Source organism: Anoplopoma fimbria, chromosome 18 (genome assembly GCF_027596085.1).
Source record: "Anoplopoma fimbria isolate UVic2021 breed Golden Eagle Sablefish chromosome 18, Afim_UVic_2022, whole genome shotgun sequence".
In the NCBI taxonomy this organism is placed as follows: domain Eukaryota; kingdom Metazoa; phylum Chordata; class Actinopteri; order Perciformes; family Anoplopomatidae; genus Anoplopoma; species Anoplopoma fimbria.
In genome coordinates this window covers 6,863,398-6,885,444 of record NC_072466.1, presented here as the reverse complement: position 1 = coordinate 6,885,444, position 22,047 = coordinate 6,863,398, and the positions used below count along the sequence as shown (strand labels likewise).

The 22,047-nt window shown below is 39.1% G+C and overlaps 3 protein-coding genes across 3 annotated transcripts; 1 reads left to right on the top strand and 2 right to left on the bottom strand.

The window, feature by feature from the left end:
- Positions 1-904: 904 nt before the first annotated feature.
- On the bottom strand, positions 905-9,461 carry ccnc (cyclin C). The gene is made up of 12 exons (XM_054618421.1): positions 9,333-9,461; positions 9,022-9,128; positions 8,421-8,505; positions 7,857-7,926; positions 7,699-7,750; positions 7,530-7,585; positions 5,377-5,412; positions 5,184-5,275; positions 5,004-5,071; positions 4,827-4,906; positions 3,756-3,874; positions 905-2,744 (listed from the first exon to the last, which is right to left on the bottom strand). The coding sequence occupies exons 1-12, from the start codon at positions 9,362-9,364 to the stop codon at positions 2,690-2,692; spliced, it is 852 nt and encodes a 283-aa protein (XP_054474396.1). The 5' UTR covers positions 9,365-9,461; the 3' UTR covers positions 905-2,689.
- Positions 9,251-14,696, top strand: ngs (notochord granular surface). The gene is made up of 12 exons (XM_054618420.1): positions 9,251-9,302; positions 9,870-10,079; positions 11,188-11,353; positions 11,646-11,795; positions 11,892-12,011; positions 12,119-12,214; positions 12,626-12,760; positions 12,894-13,004; positions 13,091-13,201; positions 13,333-13,457; positions 13,604-13,888; positions 14,405-14,696. The coding sequence occupies exons 2-12, from the start codon at positions 9,886-9,888 to the stop codon at positions 14,496-14,498; spliced, it is 1,587 nt and encodes a 528-aa protein (XP_054474395.1). The 5' UTR covers positions 9,251-9,302; positions 9,870-9,885; the 3' UTR covers positions 14,499-14,696.
- A 123-nt stretch (positions 14,697-14,819) lies between these two features.
- Positions 14,820-20,421, bottom strand: pgm3 (phosphoglucomutase 3). Its single transcript, XM_054618419.1, has 13 exons — positions 20,358-20,421; positions 19,548-19,756; positions 19,071-19,255; positions 18,813-18,880; positions 18,548-18,681; positions 18,205-18,400; positions 17,636-17,793; positions 17,467-17,550; positions 17,287-17,385; positions 16,981-17,100; positions 16,755-16,877; positions 15,601-15,774; positions 14,820-15,509 (listed from the first exon to the last, which is right to left on the bottom strand). Exons 2-13 carry the CDS (start codon positions 19,752-19,754, stop codon positions 15,420-15,422), a joined length of 1,638 nt encoding a protein of 545 aa, XP_054474394.1. The 5' UTR covers positions 19,755-19,756; positions 20,358-20,421; the 3' UTR covers positions 14,820-15,419.
- Between the last annotated feature and the right edge of the window lie 1,626 nt (positions 20,422-22,047).

The window sequence follows — 22,047 nt, the reverse complement described above, 5'->3', positions numbered from 1 at the left end:
ACACCAAACCTAGAGTTTGATTGATACAAAAAAATGATGGCAATAACACCGATACAAAGTAATACATAGTGTAGGCCTATAGATCCACTGCTACTACTATGATGACAATAACTATGTATCAAAACAAGCAGGAAAATACTTTTGAGAGTAAAAAGTAACGAATAAAACAACTTTATAATAAAGAAATTGGCTGTTTTAGGTTAAAAAAAAAAGTCAATGTTATCCTTTGATGTGGCACAGATGCTGCATATATTGTTTGGCTTGAAATGTCTCTACCCACACAGCATTCTCCCCAATTCACTGTGTTAAAAATCTATGCTACTGTAACATGAATAAGGCCTACCAGTTGATCTCTACATTTTTACTCCTTATTCAATCTGATAATTCTGCTGGTTTTGCTTCTTTACTTTTTTCTCCACTGAAGTAAAAAAAAAAAAAAAAAAAAAAAAAAAAAAAGATTGGTTTTATTTTGAAGGGAACATGCTGCAGCTTGCGGTGACGTTAATCTCTGCTGGCTTCATGCACCTAAAGTGACGTCACGGGTACTGACTGTTCTCATAGTACCATCTCCTGGAGGACACTACATGTAAACACATCCTCTGATGCCATCCAGTGAATTAACTCACATTCTCTGAACCAAAAACAAGGGGAAATGGGTCATTTATTGTGTGAACTATGACTACTTTAACTCCAACCTCTCAGTTATGAAAAATATACTTTTCTAAAATGTCATAACTGATATTAATTATTATGTTACGTATTCTCTGTTTCTGCCACTAGGGGTCCTTGTGTTGAAGTGACATTGAAGTTAGGTAATGGGACTGAAGATGACTTTTGTAACATGCTGGAAGATTCCCATAAGACCAGCTTGAATAACATCAGTGAACCACTTTGTTATGCACATCATACATATTTATTACCATAAATGATCATCAAAAATGATAAACAGAAATGTTCAAGTAGTTAAAACAATTTTGGAAAATGTGTTTTTAGGATTATTTAGACGGGGGTGAAGCCCTTTGAATTTTCAAGCCCATTAATGTGCACAGTCATGTAACAGATGGAAGGGGAGAAAAAATGTCAGACGGCAAAGCAGAACAAGGCTGCATCCAACTCGCCTCAGTGGCTTCTGACTCACTTGTCTCTTTAACTCAGAGTGTGAAAGTGAAGGGATAGTGGCATTTAACACCATGTTTTTGTACCTTTTCTGTTGTTTTTCCAATATCGACAATAAGACACGTTCAGGAAACCATAAAAGGAATAAAAATGTGAAGATGCATCCAAGCAATGCAACGACATTCAACCCTAAAATGCCTTTTTCTAGCTTGCCTGAAAGGGACAGTGTGCTTTAACGAAGGGTGTTCTCTGTAACCAGCAGCTTTCATTTTTGTAAGGCTTTCAAGCACCTTGTTTCGAGTACAGCCACACACAGCTCCCAATGTATTACATCACAAAAATAAAGAGACATCTACAGGTATATGCACAGATATATTGACACAATAAAGCGATTGAATAGATGGCAAACCGGTAGATTTAAAATAAAAATGTACAACCAAAAGTTTGCAACAAATCTAGAACGATTGTAATTTGCGTTTTGGCCACAAAAAAAAAAAAAAAAAGAAGACCTTTCTTGACAAATAAAGAAATAAAAAAAAAAATTACACAAAAACCTTTAGGCAACTTATTCTACAACTAAAGCTTAATAGTTTAAATTATACTTGGAATAAATTGAAGAATAAGCTTTCCTGCAGACAAACAGAAGCATGATGGTGAAACAAAAAAGACGCCCTTTTAATTGATGCTCTAGCAAAAAAGCTAAACTAGCTCATGATTTCCATTTAAGTTTCCTTAATTAAGCCAAAACATGAAAGATAAAATGAACAGAATTATAAGGCTATTTACAAAAGGGAGGAGGGAGGGGATGGAAGAGTCGTAGTTGTCATGATTCAAAACAGCAAAACATTGTGTTCAAAGAATTCATTTCTACCATAACAGGGACCCTCTCTTGGGATTTCTTTCCTGCCATGGTTCATGATCAACCAGCAGAGACCTGACAGGGCCGGGGTATCCAATCACATCACAGTTGCACAGGGTGATATCCAATCAGATCTGCACAGGATCCAACCATTTTACAGAGAAGACTACTAAAGTCCCTGAGGAATGAAAACCCACCCAGACTGGCCACTCACATTGTTCACATTGTACACACACACACACACACACACACGCACACACACACGCACACACACACACACACACAGTACTTGTGATCCCACGGAGCTCCACATGAAAGGACTCGCTCCTCTGGGCTGTTCAAGGATGTCAGGATCATCACAATTAAAGCAGGTTTCTTCTGAACCATCACATCTGCTCTACCATTTTCTGCCACATTCACAGCTCCCCTCCCGCTTACCTTTAAATGTTCCTCAGTTTTTAAGTTTATTTCAAGTCCGGAGCAGAGTACAGAACCTCATGGAGATATTTCAGAGGCTACTCGCTCAATCCATTAACCCATGATGATCAGAGAAGGGAAGAGCAAAGACGTGGTCTTTCAGAGTTTGTTGGGGGGGGGTTTGGTCAAAGATGAGGGGGCAGCTTACATCACAAAAGGTCGCGCTGTGTGACATTTAAAGGATTCCCCCTTCTCTACATCAGCATTATGGATTCCCACAGAAATATAGACGCCACGCTAGGACTGGCTGTAGGAGTTGCTTTGGTTCCCGTTGGAGCTCTGGTCACTCTCACTGTGGACAGACGGAAGAAATAATTACATACAGCTCATTTAGATACAGAAGGCCTTGGTGTGTGCGTGTGTGTGTGTGTGTGTGTGTGTGTGTGTGTGTGTGTGTGTGTGTGTGTGCGTGTGTGTGTTTTAGCAAAATGCAATATAGTTGTAGGATACTATGACACCAAGTAAATGCAGCTTTGTGTTCACTGGTGGGCCTCAGCGGAGGTACTGCCAAATGGTTAGAGTCTATTAGAAATTAAATGACTTCCTAATTTATAAAGCTATCAATTGTGTACTTCTAAATGTGCTCAACAATTCACATAAATAAAACAAAACGTCAAGTTAAAATGCATAATGTTACATTTGAATATTACCTAGCCAATAATGACACATCAGCAGGTAAAAACAAACGTGTTCTGCTGCTGCTAGCTAAGGTTTCCTTGCATGCAGTGACAAATAAAGAATATTGATGTGAGAGACAAGACAACCCTGCACTAATAAATGTTACACAGCGTGTGGTGATGTAAAGTGACTCTGAATACATTGAATTTGGATTCATACAGCATGCAGTGATGCTGAGCACAGTGCAATAAGTGTGGTGAAATTCTGTCAATTTAGGTGCTAAAACCATTAAAGCTCCAGAGAGACTTTAAAACAAAGCACCAGTGCTGTGTTGGTAAGTCAAAAGATTATTTCTAAAGGGAGAAGGGACGGCTTCAGGCACAACAGGAAGTCATAAACACATTAACAACTCCGTCAAAGGCCTCTTAAAAAGCAAGCTAAATGATTGCCGCTTGTGTAGCTCGCAGCAAGAAACTTCTTGCAATCAAAGGTCAGCTTATCTTGCCTCATGCTTTGGATATGTGCTTATTTTACTATGTCTCTTATTATCTCAGTTTAGTTTAGTTATTCAACTTTTTTTTGTCATGTTATTTTTTTTTATCCAATTTATTTGGTGAGGTGTTCCTTTATTTTTTTTTTAACATTTATGATGGCAGGGTTACACACCGAGCAGGGTCAGGTTTACCTGTTCGGAGGAGGTTTGGGCTTGGGCATCTTGTTTAGCACGGCAGCGATCTCCTTTCTGTCGTCAAAGTTCTTCCACTGGTCGTAGAGCTTCAGAATGACACGGATGATCTCCAGGATCTTGACGGAAAAACAAAAAACTGAAGTTAACTTATGTGGATGCACAGCTGCTCGATACAAAGTAGTCCAAAAGTAAAATGGGTTCTCTCCCAGTATTTATTGTACAAGTATGTTAATAAAACAGTCACTGTTGTGCCTATAAGCCCTTTCAAATGAACAATGAATGCTGGTTAACCTGGCTTTGATCTAGCTCAACATTGAATCTGTCAGTCACAGTTAGATGTTCTTCAATTTCAATCATTATTCAACTTTTCTGATGTTAAAATACTTGATGTGGATGGAGTACATTATACAGTATATTGTCAGTCTGACTGTGTGTGTGTGTGTGTGTGTGTGTGTGTGTGTGTGTGTGTGTGTGTGTGTGTGTGTGTGTGTGTGTGTGTGTGTGTGTTAAATGCCTAAATCCCAATTTAATAGGCCATTTTATTTATTTTTGTTGGCTTTTAAAGGCCTACGCAATTACGTGTGTTTGTAATCCTTATGACAAACACACCGACCATAAAACACACAGCAGGAAACCAGACTGTGGCTACAGGAACAGTCAATCTAAATGGGCAAACCCAATTACAAAACAGAGATGAAATCACCTAGTTTTCTAAAACACAGACTGCCTGCATTCATCATCTGCAAATCAAAAGCTGAGGTGAATTTTGGGATAGCAGTAAGCACAGCCTCACACTGGATGCTGCCCATGAAGATGATCATCCTGGGCACTAGGAGCTAACTAACCTGGCACTGCGCTGCTTTAAAAGTGAAAGGTTGCACAATGCAACTTTTTTTCTTAAAAAGGGATTCTTGGTGTTAATTTCTCTTCACCAGAAGTATGTGACAATGTGAGAGAAATGTATTGATTTATCAAAGATGCATGTGGATGTGACTCAACATTTAATTAGTTGAGATTCTACAAAACCAAAACATTTAAAAAGGGATTTTTTTTTTGCGACATTCTTACTTTGTCCATGTCAACAGAAAGCTCTGCAAACCACTGCCTGGCATCTTTCTGCTGTACCACACAGGCAACATGCAGACAGGCTGTGAGAGGGAAAAGGAGCTTATTATTATTATTATTTTAAGTCAGTAACTACATTAAATGGCTGCAATGAGAAAAACGCATGGGGACAAATCTTACCCAAGGCAATCATGAAGGGCGGGTAGAGCAGACACAGATCCGTCCTGTATGTGTCATTCACTATTCGCCTGGTTCAGAGAGATAACAGCACAGACACTGGGTAAGTCTACCAACAACAGCTAAATCTGGTATTCAAGGACGTCAAAAGAGACGGATAACTCTACACAGACAGTATCGTACCAGGCCAGGGGCAGCAGCATGTCTTCCTGTCCCATATCCTGCACATACTGCAAGAGTGGTCTGTAGGGGTGGTACACTATCAGGCAGCAGTCCTGAAAAAAAGAAAACAATAAGTAATCCGAACAAGCATCTAATCAATCAAATATACAGCCTACAGTACAGTGGCAATGACACAAAGCTCCCGAAAACTCACCATCAACTCCAGAAGGTAGAACTCACATTCTAATATCTGTAAAAGACACAAATTTAAAAATTGTATTCAACATAGCAGACCAGTTACAATACAAAAACTACTAGATTGATACTTTCTTCATAGGGTCTAACAAAAATGTATTGTATATGGCAGGTATAAACCTATTAATTTATGATTATGTGATACTGTCTCATATTAGGCCTATCTGCTTCAGAGCTTGTCTCTATCTGCCGACAGTGGAATGCAGCCTTCGGCTTCTATTCAAGCCTTTTTCTTCTTTATGGAAGCCCCCAGCATTGCCTTCTATATTTAGCGACACCATTTCCAAACAGTCGGCAGAAAAGGGAATTCTTAGCTAGTATGACAACTCTTCTTTCATTCAACAAATTAAAAAGAAAACAAACAAAAAGGTATCCGGCTCTCAATACCTTCAATCTTTGCAAAACCCTCTGTAATAGAGAAAACCTTAAAACAATCAAAGACTCAACTTATTTATTGTCTAAATGTTATTAAGGTTTGACAGAGGCTTTTCCAGACAATACTCCTTCTACCAAGAGAATATGGGAAGTTGATCTTGAGGAAAACGTTGACTGTGGAGGAGTGGTCACAGATTTGTTTAAATGTACACTCCAACTCATCCAACCCAATATTAGTTAACCCTTTACTTTAACAGACGGAGGCAGAAAAAGACACTCCAGACATGAGGTTATGAATCTAGAAAACGAACCACGGTGTGTTTAAGGACACCTGCCAAGTATCTTTATCTGAACTTCATTCAGTATCTCTTGCTCTTCCCATACCGGTGAGGTTACAGATCCAAATTTGCAAAGTGAACCTTATTTATTGCATTAAAACACTGAAAGACAGATGCTATCTTTTATTTTTTATATTTTATTACAGTGTATATATCTATTTCACCAGTATAGATGCATCCTTGACAGGCCGAAAATAATGCTTCAAGTAGAGCATTTCTTTGGGTAGTTTTTTGTGTTTCGTTCACTGTAAGCAGTGCATGTATAACAGTCTGTTATGAAGTGGAATTTCAATGCTTACACTCCCTCACTGAATCATACTCAAATCAAATACTTACTGCATAACTAGAAAAATCTACATTTTGTTTTAAATATTTTTTTTTACATATGTACTTTTTACATCACAAATGTTGGACACAAACTTTTTAATTACCCTCTACAATGCGAGGCGTGTGTTACATTACATTACATTACATTGCTATATTGCCCCGTTTGTCCCCATGCCACAATAACTTTACCATGTCTGCAGGTTGGACATGAATAATTATATGTAGGATTTGCAGCACCCCGCTATCTCATTCTCTGCTATGTGAATCACTCCCTTCTTTTATCGCTCTGCGGTGACTCACTATAAATAATAGTTTACACAGCTTTCAGACAGGCAGCATGTCTGAACAGCCCCAATGACCTCCTGGCAACTCGATGGAGATGCTGGATGTATAAAACACTGACGGTGGACACCACTTGAGACCATAGTGAGAAATGCTGCCCAGAACAATTGCATGCATGCGGGTAGCCGTGGTCGAAGCCAACTCCCACAGCAACAAGATTTTTATCGTAGGTTTGCGAACATTAGTTGTGGAATCTCACGCATTGATGGACACCGACATGGCAACACTGTGTTATACAGTGTAGGAGGCTCTCGGTATACTGTAATGTAGCAAGGCGGTGCATAAATAACTTTGCAGAGGAAGCAGAAAAACAATCAGGTAGTTGATTCATAGCAGAGCTGATCCACTAGCATACGGTTATCTCCGTGGTGAACTATATGGTTTGTTTGAATAACAGTCCATCTCTTTCACTATAAAGCTCAAACACATCGGTTTCAACTCTGCTTTGCCCTCAACCTCAAGCCCTCCTATCAAGTCTAATCCTTGTTTAAACTTGGTTAGTGTCATGTGCATTCCTTAAACATTTGGACACCAATTAGTCACATGTCTTAGTCCTTGTGTAATTACATTGCTGACGGGGTTAAGACTTTTTTTGTCCACATTACGTTGCTGCATTTACTGTTTAACAAATGTTATTTCTAAAGCTTTTTTTGTTGCATTTAGTGAAGGTTGCTCTGGATAACAGCACCTAAATGCCTAAAATCGATTGTTACACAAATACTTTACTTACATGATTCATTCTGTAAGGGAACTCCTTTGGAAAGGCATAGGAAAATCTTGTTTTCACTGTTGGAGAAAATAAACATGATTATACCATCTCCACTGCAGAAGAAACACAATTTGGGCGATTTGTACCATTTTCAAGTTTAGGAAATATGTGACGAAAAAGAGCGACTTACACACAGATGTTGCTGCAGAGATTAGCCTGGTATTGGACACAACTCCAAATTCCTAAATGGACATTAAAGTTTGAGCGAAGAACAGATAAACAGAGCACATATACAAGAGAAACTACGACAAAATTCTGGTCTCAATTGCGCCACAGAATTTTCCATACCTCAACTTTAGAAGCCAAGAAAACACAGGTAGGAGCCATGAGCACTGGATCTATACTTTTCAGGGAATACCTGCAAACAAAAGGAGATAAAGAGTTATTAGCTTTGGGCAAGTGCAGTTTAAGCAAAAAGAACGCAGTGGAGATTACGTGACAATGACAATTATACTGCACTGATCAGAGCTAAAATAAGCATTATACATTAAAGGATAAGGGAAAGGTGGGCATTAACTCCAAGTTTAACTGAGCCTATGTTATATTGACAATATCACAACATTAATGCCTCCCTAGTTTAAAATAATAATGGGATATATCTTGGACATAATCATAATAGTGTGTTAAGTCAGAAACTTAACTAGAGGTGGGTGATATGGTTTCAAATAAATAAATAAATAGCATTAGCAATGTGGATATGATGGTCAAATAGACACTTATTCACCTACGCTGATAAGAATGTCAGTTAAGTTTGCTAAATGTTGTAAATTGCAGAACGCCTTTGTGCAACCAAATTACTCTAACCACAGTCCCATATGACATGTATTCTTATATCACATGATATAATAATACCTGGCGTAGAAGCGTTTGAAGTAAACAGTTGCCGTAGCAATGACCTGCTGCCGGAGCTTCAGGTGTTCCCCCAAAGCCTGGATCACTGAAAGAGACAGAATTACACATTAAATAACTTCAAGTATGATAAGATAAGTTAAGATAAGATAAAATAAGATAATCCTTTATTAGTCCCACAGCGGGGACATTTACAGGATTACAGCAGCAAAGAGGATAGTGCAAACAAGAGACATCGTAAAATAAAAACAAGATAAAATAAAATAAAAACAAGTATTATAAATAAGCAATAAAAACAGTAAAGAATCCACAATAACTTAAATATTATATGTACAGACAGAAAAACTATTATAACTATAATTGCACAGTGTATCTAAGACTACATTATGTAGTTAAAGGGGGGGAAAGGGTTGAGAATTACAGAATTCATAGTAGTAATAGTCATGTTTAGAAAGTAGAAAACACAATTTAAAACATTTCAGTTGGACTGTAAGTAACATAGATATGATGCTGTGATATGTCATGTAATCTAAGGATTCATCAGGTATTGTAAATTGTAAAAACTCAAGACTATGAGATGCCGTGACACAAACTTAACAAATACCATTGGCAAAGAAGATCTGCAGCTTCCAGTACTCCTCTTCTGAGAGAAACTTCAGGTCCTTCTGGCGCTCCTTCATCAGGTCCTGCTTGTCCAGAACCCACTGCAGACTTAAAACAATGAACACAAACTGTCATCAACCAATAAACCTGTCTGTTAGCCTCCCATACTGCTGCAGCAAAGCATGCACATCATAGCACACAGTCTAAATAGTACGCTGAGACCGAACAGGCACATCTACCACTAGGCCTCACAACACAGACGGGGATTTGCAAAATAAACAGGTAAAATGTCAAATTTATATAAAAACTTACTAATGAGAACTTTGCCAGAAGTTTCCCGCCATTTCGTAGCTGTTGAGGTAGAAAACGACACTTGTTTTATTGATATAAGTTGCCTACAAAGAAGCGTGTAGCGCAGCCAATGTTGTTATGCTTAGCAGACACCGGAGTGACGTCAAAAGCGCGCCGGAGTAGCACAGAGAACTGGATGGAAGGTTCCGGAATTTAAGTTCCGCCTTTAAAACGTCAAAAAAAATAATAATTCTACAACAAGATTATATAGATGAATTCTCATTGAATCAGCATAATTTGATTACTTTAATATGTGCAGTATATGTGGGCACACACATTCCTATGCATGTTAGTCAACAGATAATGTCTTATAAAATGAGGATTATTTCAAGCCCCTGTAATAAATTAATTGACGCAACCTTGATAAATGTTTGTAGGGACATTCATTCTTGGGTTGGGAAGGCTCCACATTCCTGTGTATTGTTCAGGGAAGGGCTGGTAAAGTGAGCCTATAAAGACCCCACCACAGGCTAAAAGGTGTGAGTGACCAGTGTCTAGTCCCCAGCTGAAGGACATGAGCCGCAGTCCAGAGAGGATGTCTTCATACCGCCGGCACTTCGAGGGGATCCCTGCGGCTCCTCCTGCCTGCAAGCTCCGGGTGTGCAGTCCGTCTCCCACCCGGAGGGAGAGCCGACACCGGTCTGCAAGCTTCACCCGGAGTGGGACGATGGGGCGCAGAGCCGTCTCCAACAAGTCTCGCATGACCAGGTGAGTCACCTTTAGGGAAATATCATCTTTTTTATTAAGTAAAAATACAAAAAAAGTAATTAGATTAAAATTAAATGTGCTAAAAGTAAAGTAAAACGGGTTAAGAATAATGTACAGTACCAGTTAAAAGTTTGGACACACCTTCTCATTCAATGTTTTTTCTTTATTTTTTATTTTTTTCTACATTGTAGATTAATATTGAAGACATCCAAACTATGAAGGAACACATATGACGTCAATGAAGTCAAAAGTTTGGACACACCTTCTCATTCAACTACTTTGAAGAATGTAAAATATAAAACATATTCTGGTTTGTTGAGCATTTGTTTGTTTACCACATAATTCCATATGTGTTCCTTCATAGTTTGGATGTCTTCAATATTAATCTACAATGTAGAAAAAAAATAAAAATAAAGAAAAACTATTGAATGAGAAGGTGTGTCCAAACTTTTGACTGGTACTGTATATTATAATTTTGAATAATGAGTATCGATGCATTCATGTTTACAATACTTTACTGTAGCCGCTGGTAAAGATGGGCTTATTTATTACTAAATTGCTTTAGAATTTCACCAAAGTATCAATATAGTCTTCTCTTTATCAAAAATACATCATAATGTATTTTTGCTTATACTTTGTATTACTATACTCTTAATCTGCAAAGTAACTGGTCACTAAATGTATCAAATAAATGTTGTGGAGTAAAAAGAAGAATAATTCCCTCTGAAATGCAGTGGAGTGGAAGTATAAAGTAAAATGTAAAAATGTACTTAAAGTGCAATATTTGAGTAAATGTACCTGGTTACTTCACCATCACTGATAACTAATAAGTCATAATGTTGCCTTACATTCACTTGCATTTGATTTTTATTTGTGCGCTAAAATGTATTACTAGTATTAATCTAAATCACTTAATTTATCTTCTTAAGTGTTCATGCTTCTTAAGCAACTTTAATGAGAAATTCAATCTGATAGTTATTACAGTGTGCATTCATGATAAACATTGAATGTGTGCAGATGTGTCAAAATGAAAGAAGAAAAAAAACATCCATAAAATCGAAACAATCAAATTTATCAACTGAAAACTCTTTTCTGGTCCCGTCTCCAGCAGTGCGAGTATGGGAGCGCTGTGCTTTGGCATGTCCATGGGGCTAGGGCCAAAACTGGACCTGGATGCGGCCGCAGCAGATAACCAGGCCTTTATGACGACCCGCACCACTGAGAGGCAGGAGATGGTAGCCCTCAACGACCGCCTGGCAGCGTATATTGAAAAGGTCAGAGGACCAACCGCAAACAGACACACTATTGCACATGTGCTCATGTTTCACTCCTTAAATGCCACGGAAATAATCATATTCATTTCTTGACTTCTGAACTTTGCAATCTGACTTCTTCCTGGCTTTTCCACCCTGAACCCTTTAGATCTTCAGCCCAGTCTTTCTTCAATTCTTCAATTCAATTAATTTAAAAAGAAATACATGTATAAAAAACTGTAATTACTTTTTTTTTTTACATTCAGCTTGTAATCACCAGGTTCGTCCCCATCTCTTGCATTTCTTCTTGTAGGTGCGAAACCTGGAGTCAAAAAACAAGCTGCTGGAGGCTGAGATTGATGGTCTGAAGAGCCGCCATATGGGACCATCAGGCCTCAGGCAGCTGTACGAGTCTCAGCTGAAGGAACTCAACAGGGACGCAGAGAGAATGAGAATCCAGAGGGTGAGGGAGGTCATATCTCCGGACTGCAACATATTTAGATCATGGTTTGATGTGATCACGGTTGATATTTGATCATTGTTTAACTGATTTGTGCAGGATATGTCTTTGGCAGCCAAGGAGGCAATGTTGGGCCAGTTGGACATTCTGAAGGCCAAATACAATGAGGCTGTGGATGCACGGCAAAAAGCAGAGTATGATATTGAGAATCTCCGTCCGGTAAGAAACTTGTAGAGAAAATTCAAAGCTCTAAATTAATATACAAGGCTTGTGAACATAATTTGCTTTTTTTTTTCAATCAAACCGGATGTGTTTCAATGTCCCAGGACGTGGATAAAGCAACTTCAGCGCGGATTGCGCTGGAGAAACAGGGTGAAAACCTGGAGATTGAGCTGGCCTTCCTGCAGAGAGTTCAAAAGGAGGTAACGCATGCTTGTCTCTCCGTCCACTGCATACTAAGTGTCTGAGTCAGTGGCTGGTGGCTGGCATGCCTTTCATATTATCATTAATGGTTTAATGGGCTGGTAATTATTACAATGACAGGTTAAACTTAGAAGAGACCTCGTTGATGGATAGAGTGAGTAAGGCTGCAAACGTGGCAATTATCAGCATGGTGTGAAGGGCTCATAGGAAGCTAAAGGGGAAAGCTGGGACTGACGTGTGGTGCAGAATGGTCGCGTGAACCACATAAATACATGTTTGTATATTACTTATCCAGATCAAATAACTGTTGTATTTCTAAAATCTTATCAAAGACAGTAATACAGGCCACAGTTTTAGTGCTGCATCTATCGCTATTCCTCTAACTCTGGCTGTTTGTGGTCCGCTGAAAGGAAATCGAGGAGCTGGTGCAAAAGATCTTTTCAGCAACCAACAAGCTGGACCTGACCTTTGGCCTCCCGGACCTCTCCTCTGCTCTCCGACAGATTCAGTCTCAGTATGACAGCATTGCTGCTAAAAACCTGCAGGTAGGGTGCAAAAATGAATTAAGGAACTGTGAAGTAATGATACGTCGTTATCATTACTGACAGCATGAACTACAAAGGCTATACAAAAGAGTAATAATCTATTCAAACACTATAAATGTTTGTTGTTTTCCAGGAAATGGACACTTGGTACAAGACAAAGTTTCAGGACCTGAGCAGCACCTCGACCAAACGCGTTCAAAGCACTCGTAGTATGAGAGAGGAAATCGCAGGTCATAAGAAGGATGTGAGTATGATGCTCTGTTCTTGTTTATGTTGACTACAACCACCTATTAGCATTAAACAAGTGTGTGTATTTATATGTGTATATAGCTTCTCACCAAGGAACGTGAATTGGAGGCACTGAAGACCAAGAATGAGTATTTGGAGGCTCAGATTCGTGATGCAGTGGAAAAGTACAAGAAGGAGGAGGAGAACTTGCAGGTGACATGATGTGCCTTTGCACATACATATGAGATATCATTTAAATTAATATAAAGATCTTCTCTAGTCATCCTCTGGCCTTTAAATCCTTAAAATAAAACAAATCTGTTGTATTCTCTCTATTGCAACAGGAGCGTATAGAGGCAATTAAACTGGATCTGAAGGTGACCAAGGAGAAGATCGCTCTGCTGATGCGGGAATACCAGGAACTGCTGAATGTAAAGATGGCTCTGGAAATTGAGATCACCACCTACAGGTGAACAAAACACACCCTCATGCCATTTCCAGAGTATGTAACCCTGACTGTTTTACATTTGGTAGAAAATATATGTCACACCCGGTGGTTTGTACTTTCGTATGAAGCATTTATACAAACTTAATTCCTTTCTGTTTGTTTGTCAGGAAGCTGATTGAGGGGGAAGACAGCCGTCTGGAAAGTATGGCCAAAAACCTGTCCCTCACTGGAGGACTGCGTCTCACCTCCGGTGTTTGCATGCACGCTGCCTCGGCCTCTGACAGCTCAGCCCCTGCAGCCACTTCGAAGCTAGACGGGGCCTCGACCAGCGGCGGGGCTGAGAAAGCTCCGGCTGCTGCCCGAGTGGAGGTTTCCTCATCAGACAACCAGACAGACGGTTACTTTGAGGAGCAGTCAACCGAGACGTCTGAGAGGAAGACTGTCCTAATCAGGTAGAGGGTGACTGTGGAACAGAATGTCTCTTGTCTGACTTTGGCATTTCATTTTTAGCAATATTATTTGTTAATATCACTACTACTTTTCTAATTTATTTTCTATCAATTTCAAATATACACACACTCATACACAAACACCGTGTGAGTGTGTGCATGTACCCTTCCTTTAGAAACAATGAAAGGTTTGCATATTTATAATAGCAATAATATTTGTTTTTGTTTTGAGTTTTGTTTTCATTTGTTATGCTTTGTTTTGTCTTGTTTCGCCAATATTTCTGTTTCTTTCTATTCTCATTTATTCTGTACATGTTGTGTATTTTGTCCCTTTTTTGTCTACAACCCTTTGCAGAAAAAACTTAAATGAATAATAATTATTATTATTATAAATTATTTTATTTTTTAAATTATGCATTTAAAATGATATTAATAATAATAACATTTGTATTTTGTTCTCAATCAGAATCTCTAACTTATACGGTAAAACTTCTTTATTCTCCACCCCTTTTTTCCCAGAACAGTTAAGACAGATGAGGACACTTATGAGAGCGACACACAAGAGTGCACCATCACCATTTCTGGAGCAGCGGACGACACAGATGAAGAATAGATTGCTAATCGACCCCAGATCTCACTCAGCTACACTTGCTAACTATATGCTGTGAAAAAACATTCTATGTTATTATATTATTAGAGTTTCTTAGAAAAACCCAGAATTCAATATTGATTTGAAGAGAACTGTGTCAAGTCACTCTGCTCTGCCTGCTCCTAATTCTCTGTAAACCTAACTCTGCTTTTCTGCTCATTTAATCCTCCTGTGTGTCAAATATGTGTCTTTCAAAGTAACAAAATAAACAGCAAGAAATCATAGTTGTGGTTTTCATTTAAATCAAAAGAGACACCTACACAGACACTATCTCTTTTTTCGTTTCTGTTATTTATTCAAACAAAAGTAGCAAAGGTTTTTCAACGGACAAGAACAATCTCTACAACTCCCCTCAAGTAAACTTGTGATTTCACTGTTTCAAAAAGCAAATAATCACATATAGTAACCGGTCAAAAAGATTTAGTACCAAATGATAACCAAAAGTTAATTTAAACCATAAAGACTTTCTTAATTTGTTAAAGAAGACAATTTATGTTTTAATTATGGCTTACATAAAGTAAAGTAGTTGTTAATATATATAGAAACCCATCATATATATAGAAACCCATCATGATTATTTCTGTGGCATAGCAGCCTGTTTAAAACACAATAACATTACATGAGAAGAATTACTTAAAGTAGCATAAAATCCCTTCATTGTCTCCCCGTTTGTACCATATCTTTACATGACAGATAAATACAAAAAAATAGAGTGAACTAGAGTGAAGGACCAAGTGCAATTAATGGTACAAAACCATTTGGCACCTTCCCCAAAATAAGCAATTTTGATAAATTACAACTTAAGAAAACAATGTTGTCAACTGGAATTGCATTTAAAAAGCACAGATTGATTAGTTATTGTAGTGTGATTGTGCGTAAGTGTTTCTATTGCAGTGGTTTGGGTTCACCCCCCGTTCCCCCGGCGAGACGATACACCGCAAGGCTGACTTCATGTGCAAGGTCGTCAGCGCTGTCCTAAAACACAGACACAACACCTACATGTATCACAGACGAAAGCAAAAGGAGAGGAAAATGTCCAAAAGAGTAACAAAAAGAAAAGTCCCACCTGTGTTTCTGCCTCGGCGTAAACTCTCACCACGTCCTCGGTGCCGGAGGGTCTCACAAAGGAGCGGGCCTTTCTATACTTCTTCACTAAACTGTCGATGGTCTCCTGGAGTCCTTCTGGGCTCACTGCCCGTCTCTCTGCGTCTGTGGTGTCTATCACCCTGCGGTCCGACACCTGCAGAAAAAAAAAATCAGGAAAAGATACAGCTGTCTGTGACTTCTTATGTCGAGTATATCCATGTAGAAGTGGAGTATATCCATGTAGAAGTGGAGTATATCCATGTAGAAGTGGAGTATATCCATGTAGAAGTGGCAGCAATGGGAGAAGAGATTATGTACAAAACAGCAAAAGAGGTCGATTTAAAGTAACAACTCTGCTTTCCTGCAGTCTTTGAAAGTGTTCTTGAGCAAGAAACTGACACCCTACCAAGTCTTGGGTTACTGCCATCACAGGTATATCAAATTTAAGTACTTTTTTATTGATAATAAGCGCTGCGATGGTCAAATTTGAGGGCTCGTAATGAATGTCATGTTTGAGTAAGACCTGCCGTTGGTCAAAACCAGAAAAGGAGGCCTAATTTCATGCTCATGAACTTGTCAAATCAGGAAATCACAACAAAGCTGTAACTTTAAAACTGCTATTATGTATATAATTAATAATAATAATTGAACAAAGCTGTAACTTTAAAATCAATCACCCATTCACACCCATTACACTGATGCCACCTGCACATCAGAACCCTAACTAACATTCATCATACATACACCACAGGAACAGCCTGCGGGAGCAATTTGGGGTTAAGTGTCTTGCCCAAGGACACATCGATGGACTGCCGGAGCTAGGGATCGAACCGCCGATCCTCTGATTAAACCCTGCTCTCCACTGAGCCACAGCCGGTCTATCAGAAGCAGCTCTTCAAGATGTGAAGGATGGAGAGAGCTAACTGAGGCATAATTATTAAACTAGGTACAATATTTTCACATCTATAATATATCCATTCAAATTTAAAACTACACATTTTCCCTAAAATTCAAGGACATTTAAGGTCTGTTTTTTAGCAGCGCTGGACTTCCAAGGGGGCAGAGAAAAACAATTTCCCCACAGAATTTGGTATGAGAAATTTTGTACATTATATTACATCAATGAATGAGCACCTTGACTTTGAGTTGCCTGTTTGGCAGGTCATTGTAGATGGCGTCCCACTGATGGATAGTCATACCCTTGATGGCTAATATGGCTTCGATCAGCAGCATGTCAGAAATGGCATCACCGACAGTCTTCAGAAGATAAAAACACATCAGATGAGTAGCTCATTAGAACTGTGAGTGACTTTTATAATACTGCTGTGTTTGCTTTAAGGGTTCAGTGAAATGTGTCCACCTGGTTGATGACGTTGATGGTGTTCAGCAGCAGGAGAGCTGCTCTCTTCCTCTCGTCGTCGGTGCTGGAGTCCTCAGCGAGCTGCTGGATCTTCTCTTCAGCTGCCTTACTGAACAAGACCTGAACGCAACACAAACACATCATGACACAAGCCTCAACACATCACACCAATGTTGAGATTCAAACGACTAATTCATTAATGACACCAGATATAATAAAACATTGACAGAGAAAATTGTGTTTTTTTTATTATTGTGCTAGCTTTGTGATTTATGTGATCTGTTTAAATGTGTCTGATCTACTCACAGTTCCATGACCGTTGGCCTCGAAGTACACACCAATATCAAAATCCTGGGCTGCATGACAAAGGTGCTTCACTCCAGTTTTAGTACACCTCACGACCACCTAGGTCACAAGAAAATGTGTGAACTTATTCACATAAAAGAAAAACAAAGAAATAAAAGAAACCCACTTGTGTTTTCTCACCTTCATAGTGTCTTCCAAATAGTTTGTTGAGCTCCCATTAGCATAAGCAGTTTGCACCACTGCTATCTCCAGGTCTAGACCAGCCTGTGTTAAAAGAAACAAACTATTTACTAAAGGTTTGTGTACATATGCGTATTTATTGTTGACAGGTTTGTATTTGTGAGTATACCTGTGTGAGCAGCTCTTTAAGATAAGTGCTGATCAAAGTAGCGACTTTATCTCCGTCCAGCAGGTGAAACTGTCCTGCAGAGTCAGTGTAGTAGTAAACTATTCGATCAGCGTCACCGTCAAAGGAACAGCAACGCTCCCCAGAGTTTATCTTCATGCCTTTACAGAGAGAGAGAGAGAGAGAGAGGAGAGAGGGAGAGATGCAAGATGGAAGCAGGGAATTAAAAACAGTACTTATCTTTCTATTCTTTAAGTTTTCTCTTGGTCACATACGTGTATTTGGCTCTTCTCTAACAAAAAGCTGCATTTACAGGCACACAGAACTTGGCACAGATGTCATATTAAGAGTGTAACTGTGAGTGTAAAACCAGAATTTAAAGTAATGTTTTTGGGCTATTTGTGATAAACAGTCTCCATCTTGTGGTCAAATATTGCATCTATGATATCACATACAATAAGCAACAGAAACAATATATATGGAAAACTATTTTCCTTTTGTAGACAAATCATTTTAATCTGCATCACAATCTATACTGCTTCTTCTGACAAGCCTAGAAAGCACAGTCGCACCTGTTGGAGGTTTTTGCTGCACTTTGACAAAGTCCGCCCCACACTGGTGGTTGAGCTTTCCTGTACTGCCGTCGTTGAACAGCGATATGTGCAGCTCCTTCTTCAGGTGACTCTCCATCTCACGCACCTTTAGGGCCCCAATGCCATTAGCGCCGTCCACAGAGAGGTGCTTCTGGTCGTCTGTACAATTGGACGCCTACCAGGGAGAAAAAGATGGAGGTAATAAGAAAGAGCTGACTCCTGCATGAATGGATATATTGCAAAACACTACACAACACACACACCCAAATGTACAGAGCTTAGATGATGTCACAAGAACACATGACACAACCTGTTTTCTTACATTCTTTGTGAGCTGAATGAAAGCTTTGCAGAGTTTCTGATAGTATCCCTCCACGGTGGCTTCTCCATATTTACCCTGAGTGTTCTGACAGCAAACCATGTAGTGGAGCTGCGGGGTGGTCACCAAACCGTAGTCTGATGAATCAGATGAGAGTGTCAGAGGGCAGATAAAGAACAAGATGAAAATAAAGGCATAGAAATGAATAAAACTAAGTAAGTAAACAAATTAGTTTAATATGAGTACAAACAAGTTTAATTAACCCCACCTTTGCTGTGACCACCGAGTGAAGACACCCCATCCAATACTGACTTTGAAAGGCTCACACTGCTGCTTCTATAATTAGATGACACGTGTGTGGTTTAGTCTTTTGTAAAGTTAAAGTTAAAAAAATTGCTGCCTGACAACACTAAGAGGCATAAAAAGTCATAAAAATATGTGTTCGTCAAGCTTTCTGCACTGTTACCTGGATGTCCTAGGTGTATCTATGAAAACCAAACAAGAAAAAATTATGAATATCAAATACCTGGTGTCTTTGCCCACAAACACGTTGGCCTCCTGGCTCATGTTTATGGCCTCCTTCTCTATAATGTCCTTAAGAGCGGCGAGCAAGTCTTCCTGCTCCGCGTTGGCCAGCTGGGTGGCGTAGCCCTCCCATGTCGGATTAACCATCTCCCCCATGGGGTCAATCAGCTTCACCCCGTTGTCCTCCTACACAAGTACAGATATAAAGAGAGAGACAGGAGGAAGTTGGAGGGGAGGATTATGATTATGATGTGTTTATAGGTTTGTATATAATGGCAAGATCACATGAAATTAGCCAAGGGTAAGTGAGAGGTTGACAATTTTCAAATACAAATATGAAAGATAACAACATTATGAGGTCAATTAAACAGAGTAATGACAAAACAATAATCTAAAACATCAACGCAGAATTCAAACTAAATCATAGATCTATGGCAAGACCCAAATAGACATTAATATTTCTGCCTGCTTTTCTCACCTCAGGGTTGTGTGATGCAGTGACCATGACTCCAATGGTGGCTTTGGTCTTTTTGGAGCGTATGGTGGCCAATAGTCCCATCCTGAACATGATGTGGTCCAGCAGTTTGGCGTTGGTCCTGAAGCCAGCGGTACCATACGGCAAAACTAGCCCTGCAGGTTTAGGGCGCAGACCAGACTGCTTTGATACTTCCTGAAACTGGGCCATCCCTGAGACACAATATAAAAGACATAAGAAACAGACCAGTCAGTAGTGGGGAAAGAAATAAGGTCCAGTAAAGCAATGCAAAGATAAAATTCAAACAATAAAATGCTTTTTATTCATTTACAGTACAGAGGTATCAAACAATAAAATGCAAGTATCAAAAGTAAAGTACTTGTTATGCAGCAAAATGATCATTTATATCATCATATTCTAGGTTCATCCTCAGTTTATAACACTACTGTTACTGCATAAAGAAGTTTTTTGATATAGCTGGTTTTTGGATGAATTTGAACTTTGTTTCACATAGAGAATATACTGAGAAATCTATAAGCTTTATTAGATTCATGGAAACATGAGTGAAAACAACGCCCAGACTAAGCTTTTACATAACGTGTCAAAGGACAAGACGAGGGCAAAGTTTGCTGGAAAATGACAGCCGCAGTCTGTCAAACCCAATGTATTGAATGAGCAGCTTACTTTAATTGACATTAAATAACTTAAAAACACATTAACACACAGCAGATACGGGTTCTTTCACCGCTTAACGTTAGAGACAACCCACAGTTATAAGTTAAAGAGCATGAAGTTGTTTGTTAATTCACTTACTGTCTAGTTTTATGGCCTGTTCAGCTGCTCAGCTGTGCAGCGAATGAAACACTTCCTGGTTGAGGGAAGGCTGATGACGTGGCACGGTTCAGCGTACGTCATGTGACGTGACGCAAGCACGTACGGCGTGCCTTTTCTCAATGCACGTATTTCTACCATTACTCTGATGCAGGGTCCTTCTGAACACCACAACCAAGCCAAATAACCATATGATTTATTTATTTATTTATTTTTCCTGTATTTGAAATAAAAAAAGCTTTTTGTTTTTAGTGCATTTTAGTTAAACCCATTTTTTTTTAGCCAAAAATGATTTCCAAGAAAATTGTGGTCCGAAATAAACCCCGGATCTGTAGGCTGCCATGTATGTTCAGTTTATATATTCAAGAACATGTTTCCCCTTCATCATCTGTCACTTTGCACATTGTGCGCGCAAACCTGATGCATATAATATAATATAATATAATATAATATAATATAATATAATATAATATAATATAAGATAAGATAAGATAAGATAAGATAATCCTTTATTAGTCCTGCAGCGGGGAAATGTACAGGATTACAGCAGCATAGAGGATAGTGCAAAACAAGAGACATAGTAAAAAAAAAACAAGATCAAAATAAGTATTATAAATAAGCAAATGAGCAATAAAAAACAGTAAAGAATTCACAGTAACTGAAATATTATATATACAGACAGAAACTATTATAACTATTGTATTGCACAGTGTATTTGTATTGCAGGGTGTGTGTTTTTTAGTGTCATATCCTACATGCAGCAGCAAATAAGCCACAGTCACGCTTCTTACATAGTGACTCCCCTTTAAGAGACGTGTGTCATCCAACCCTGGTGTAGGAGAGTCTAGATGGACGTATAGATAGGCCAGATAAATAAACAAACGACGGAGACAGAGAGAGAGAGAGAGAGAGAGAGAGAGAGAGAGAGGGGGAGGAAAAAAAAAGGAAAAGGAAATTCCCTTCTGTCTGTTCCTCTTCTTCTTCCCGAGCATCTTGCGCTGCGCAGTGTTGGCGACACCAGCGGGGAGCGGTGCGCATTTTCTGTGGATCCGAGGAGCGGAGCGTCTGAAGCGGCCGAAACGTGAACGATTAACCGCAATCTGAACACCGAGAGAGGGGGAAATAACGCTGCTTCTCTTATTCTGAAAGCCTTTTTTATTTTATTTTTTTATTATAATGCAACCCGATGCCCTCTCTAAACGGGATATTTGAGCGTCCTATGGTGTGTTGATTTACAATCCGTCATTTCTAAAGAATATTTTCTGCAGGAGCCTCGTTTTCACTGCATTTTTTTTTTCCATTGGCTCATTTTTTTTTTTTTTTTTTTTTTAAATATTTGCTGCGTGAGAAATAATAATAATAATAATAATAATAAAATAGCTTTCATTGCCAGTCGGGTGTTACATAACCGAGTGGCTTTAGCTGTCCAAGGTGCTGAACTGCACGGCCGGAGCCTATAACGGGACCAGCAGAGGGGTGGAGGGGGGGTGGAGAGATTCACAACCTTGCGTAAGTCTCCTCATGCCACCGCGCAGATATCACCAACGATTTGGTGCGTAAAATACAAGGTTTATGTGGTGGGTTGAGCTCATTTTGTGTGCTTTTTTTTTTGGTTGTTGTTCGTCCAACACAGAAGGTCACAGGCCTGTCAGTCGAGGAAGAGGACCAGCCG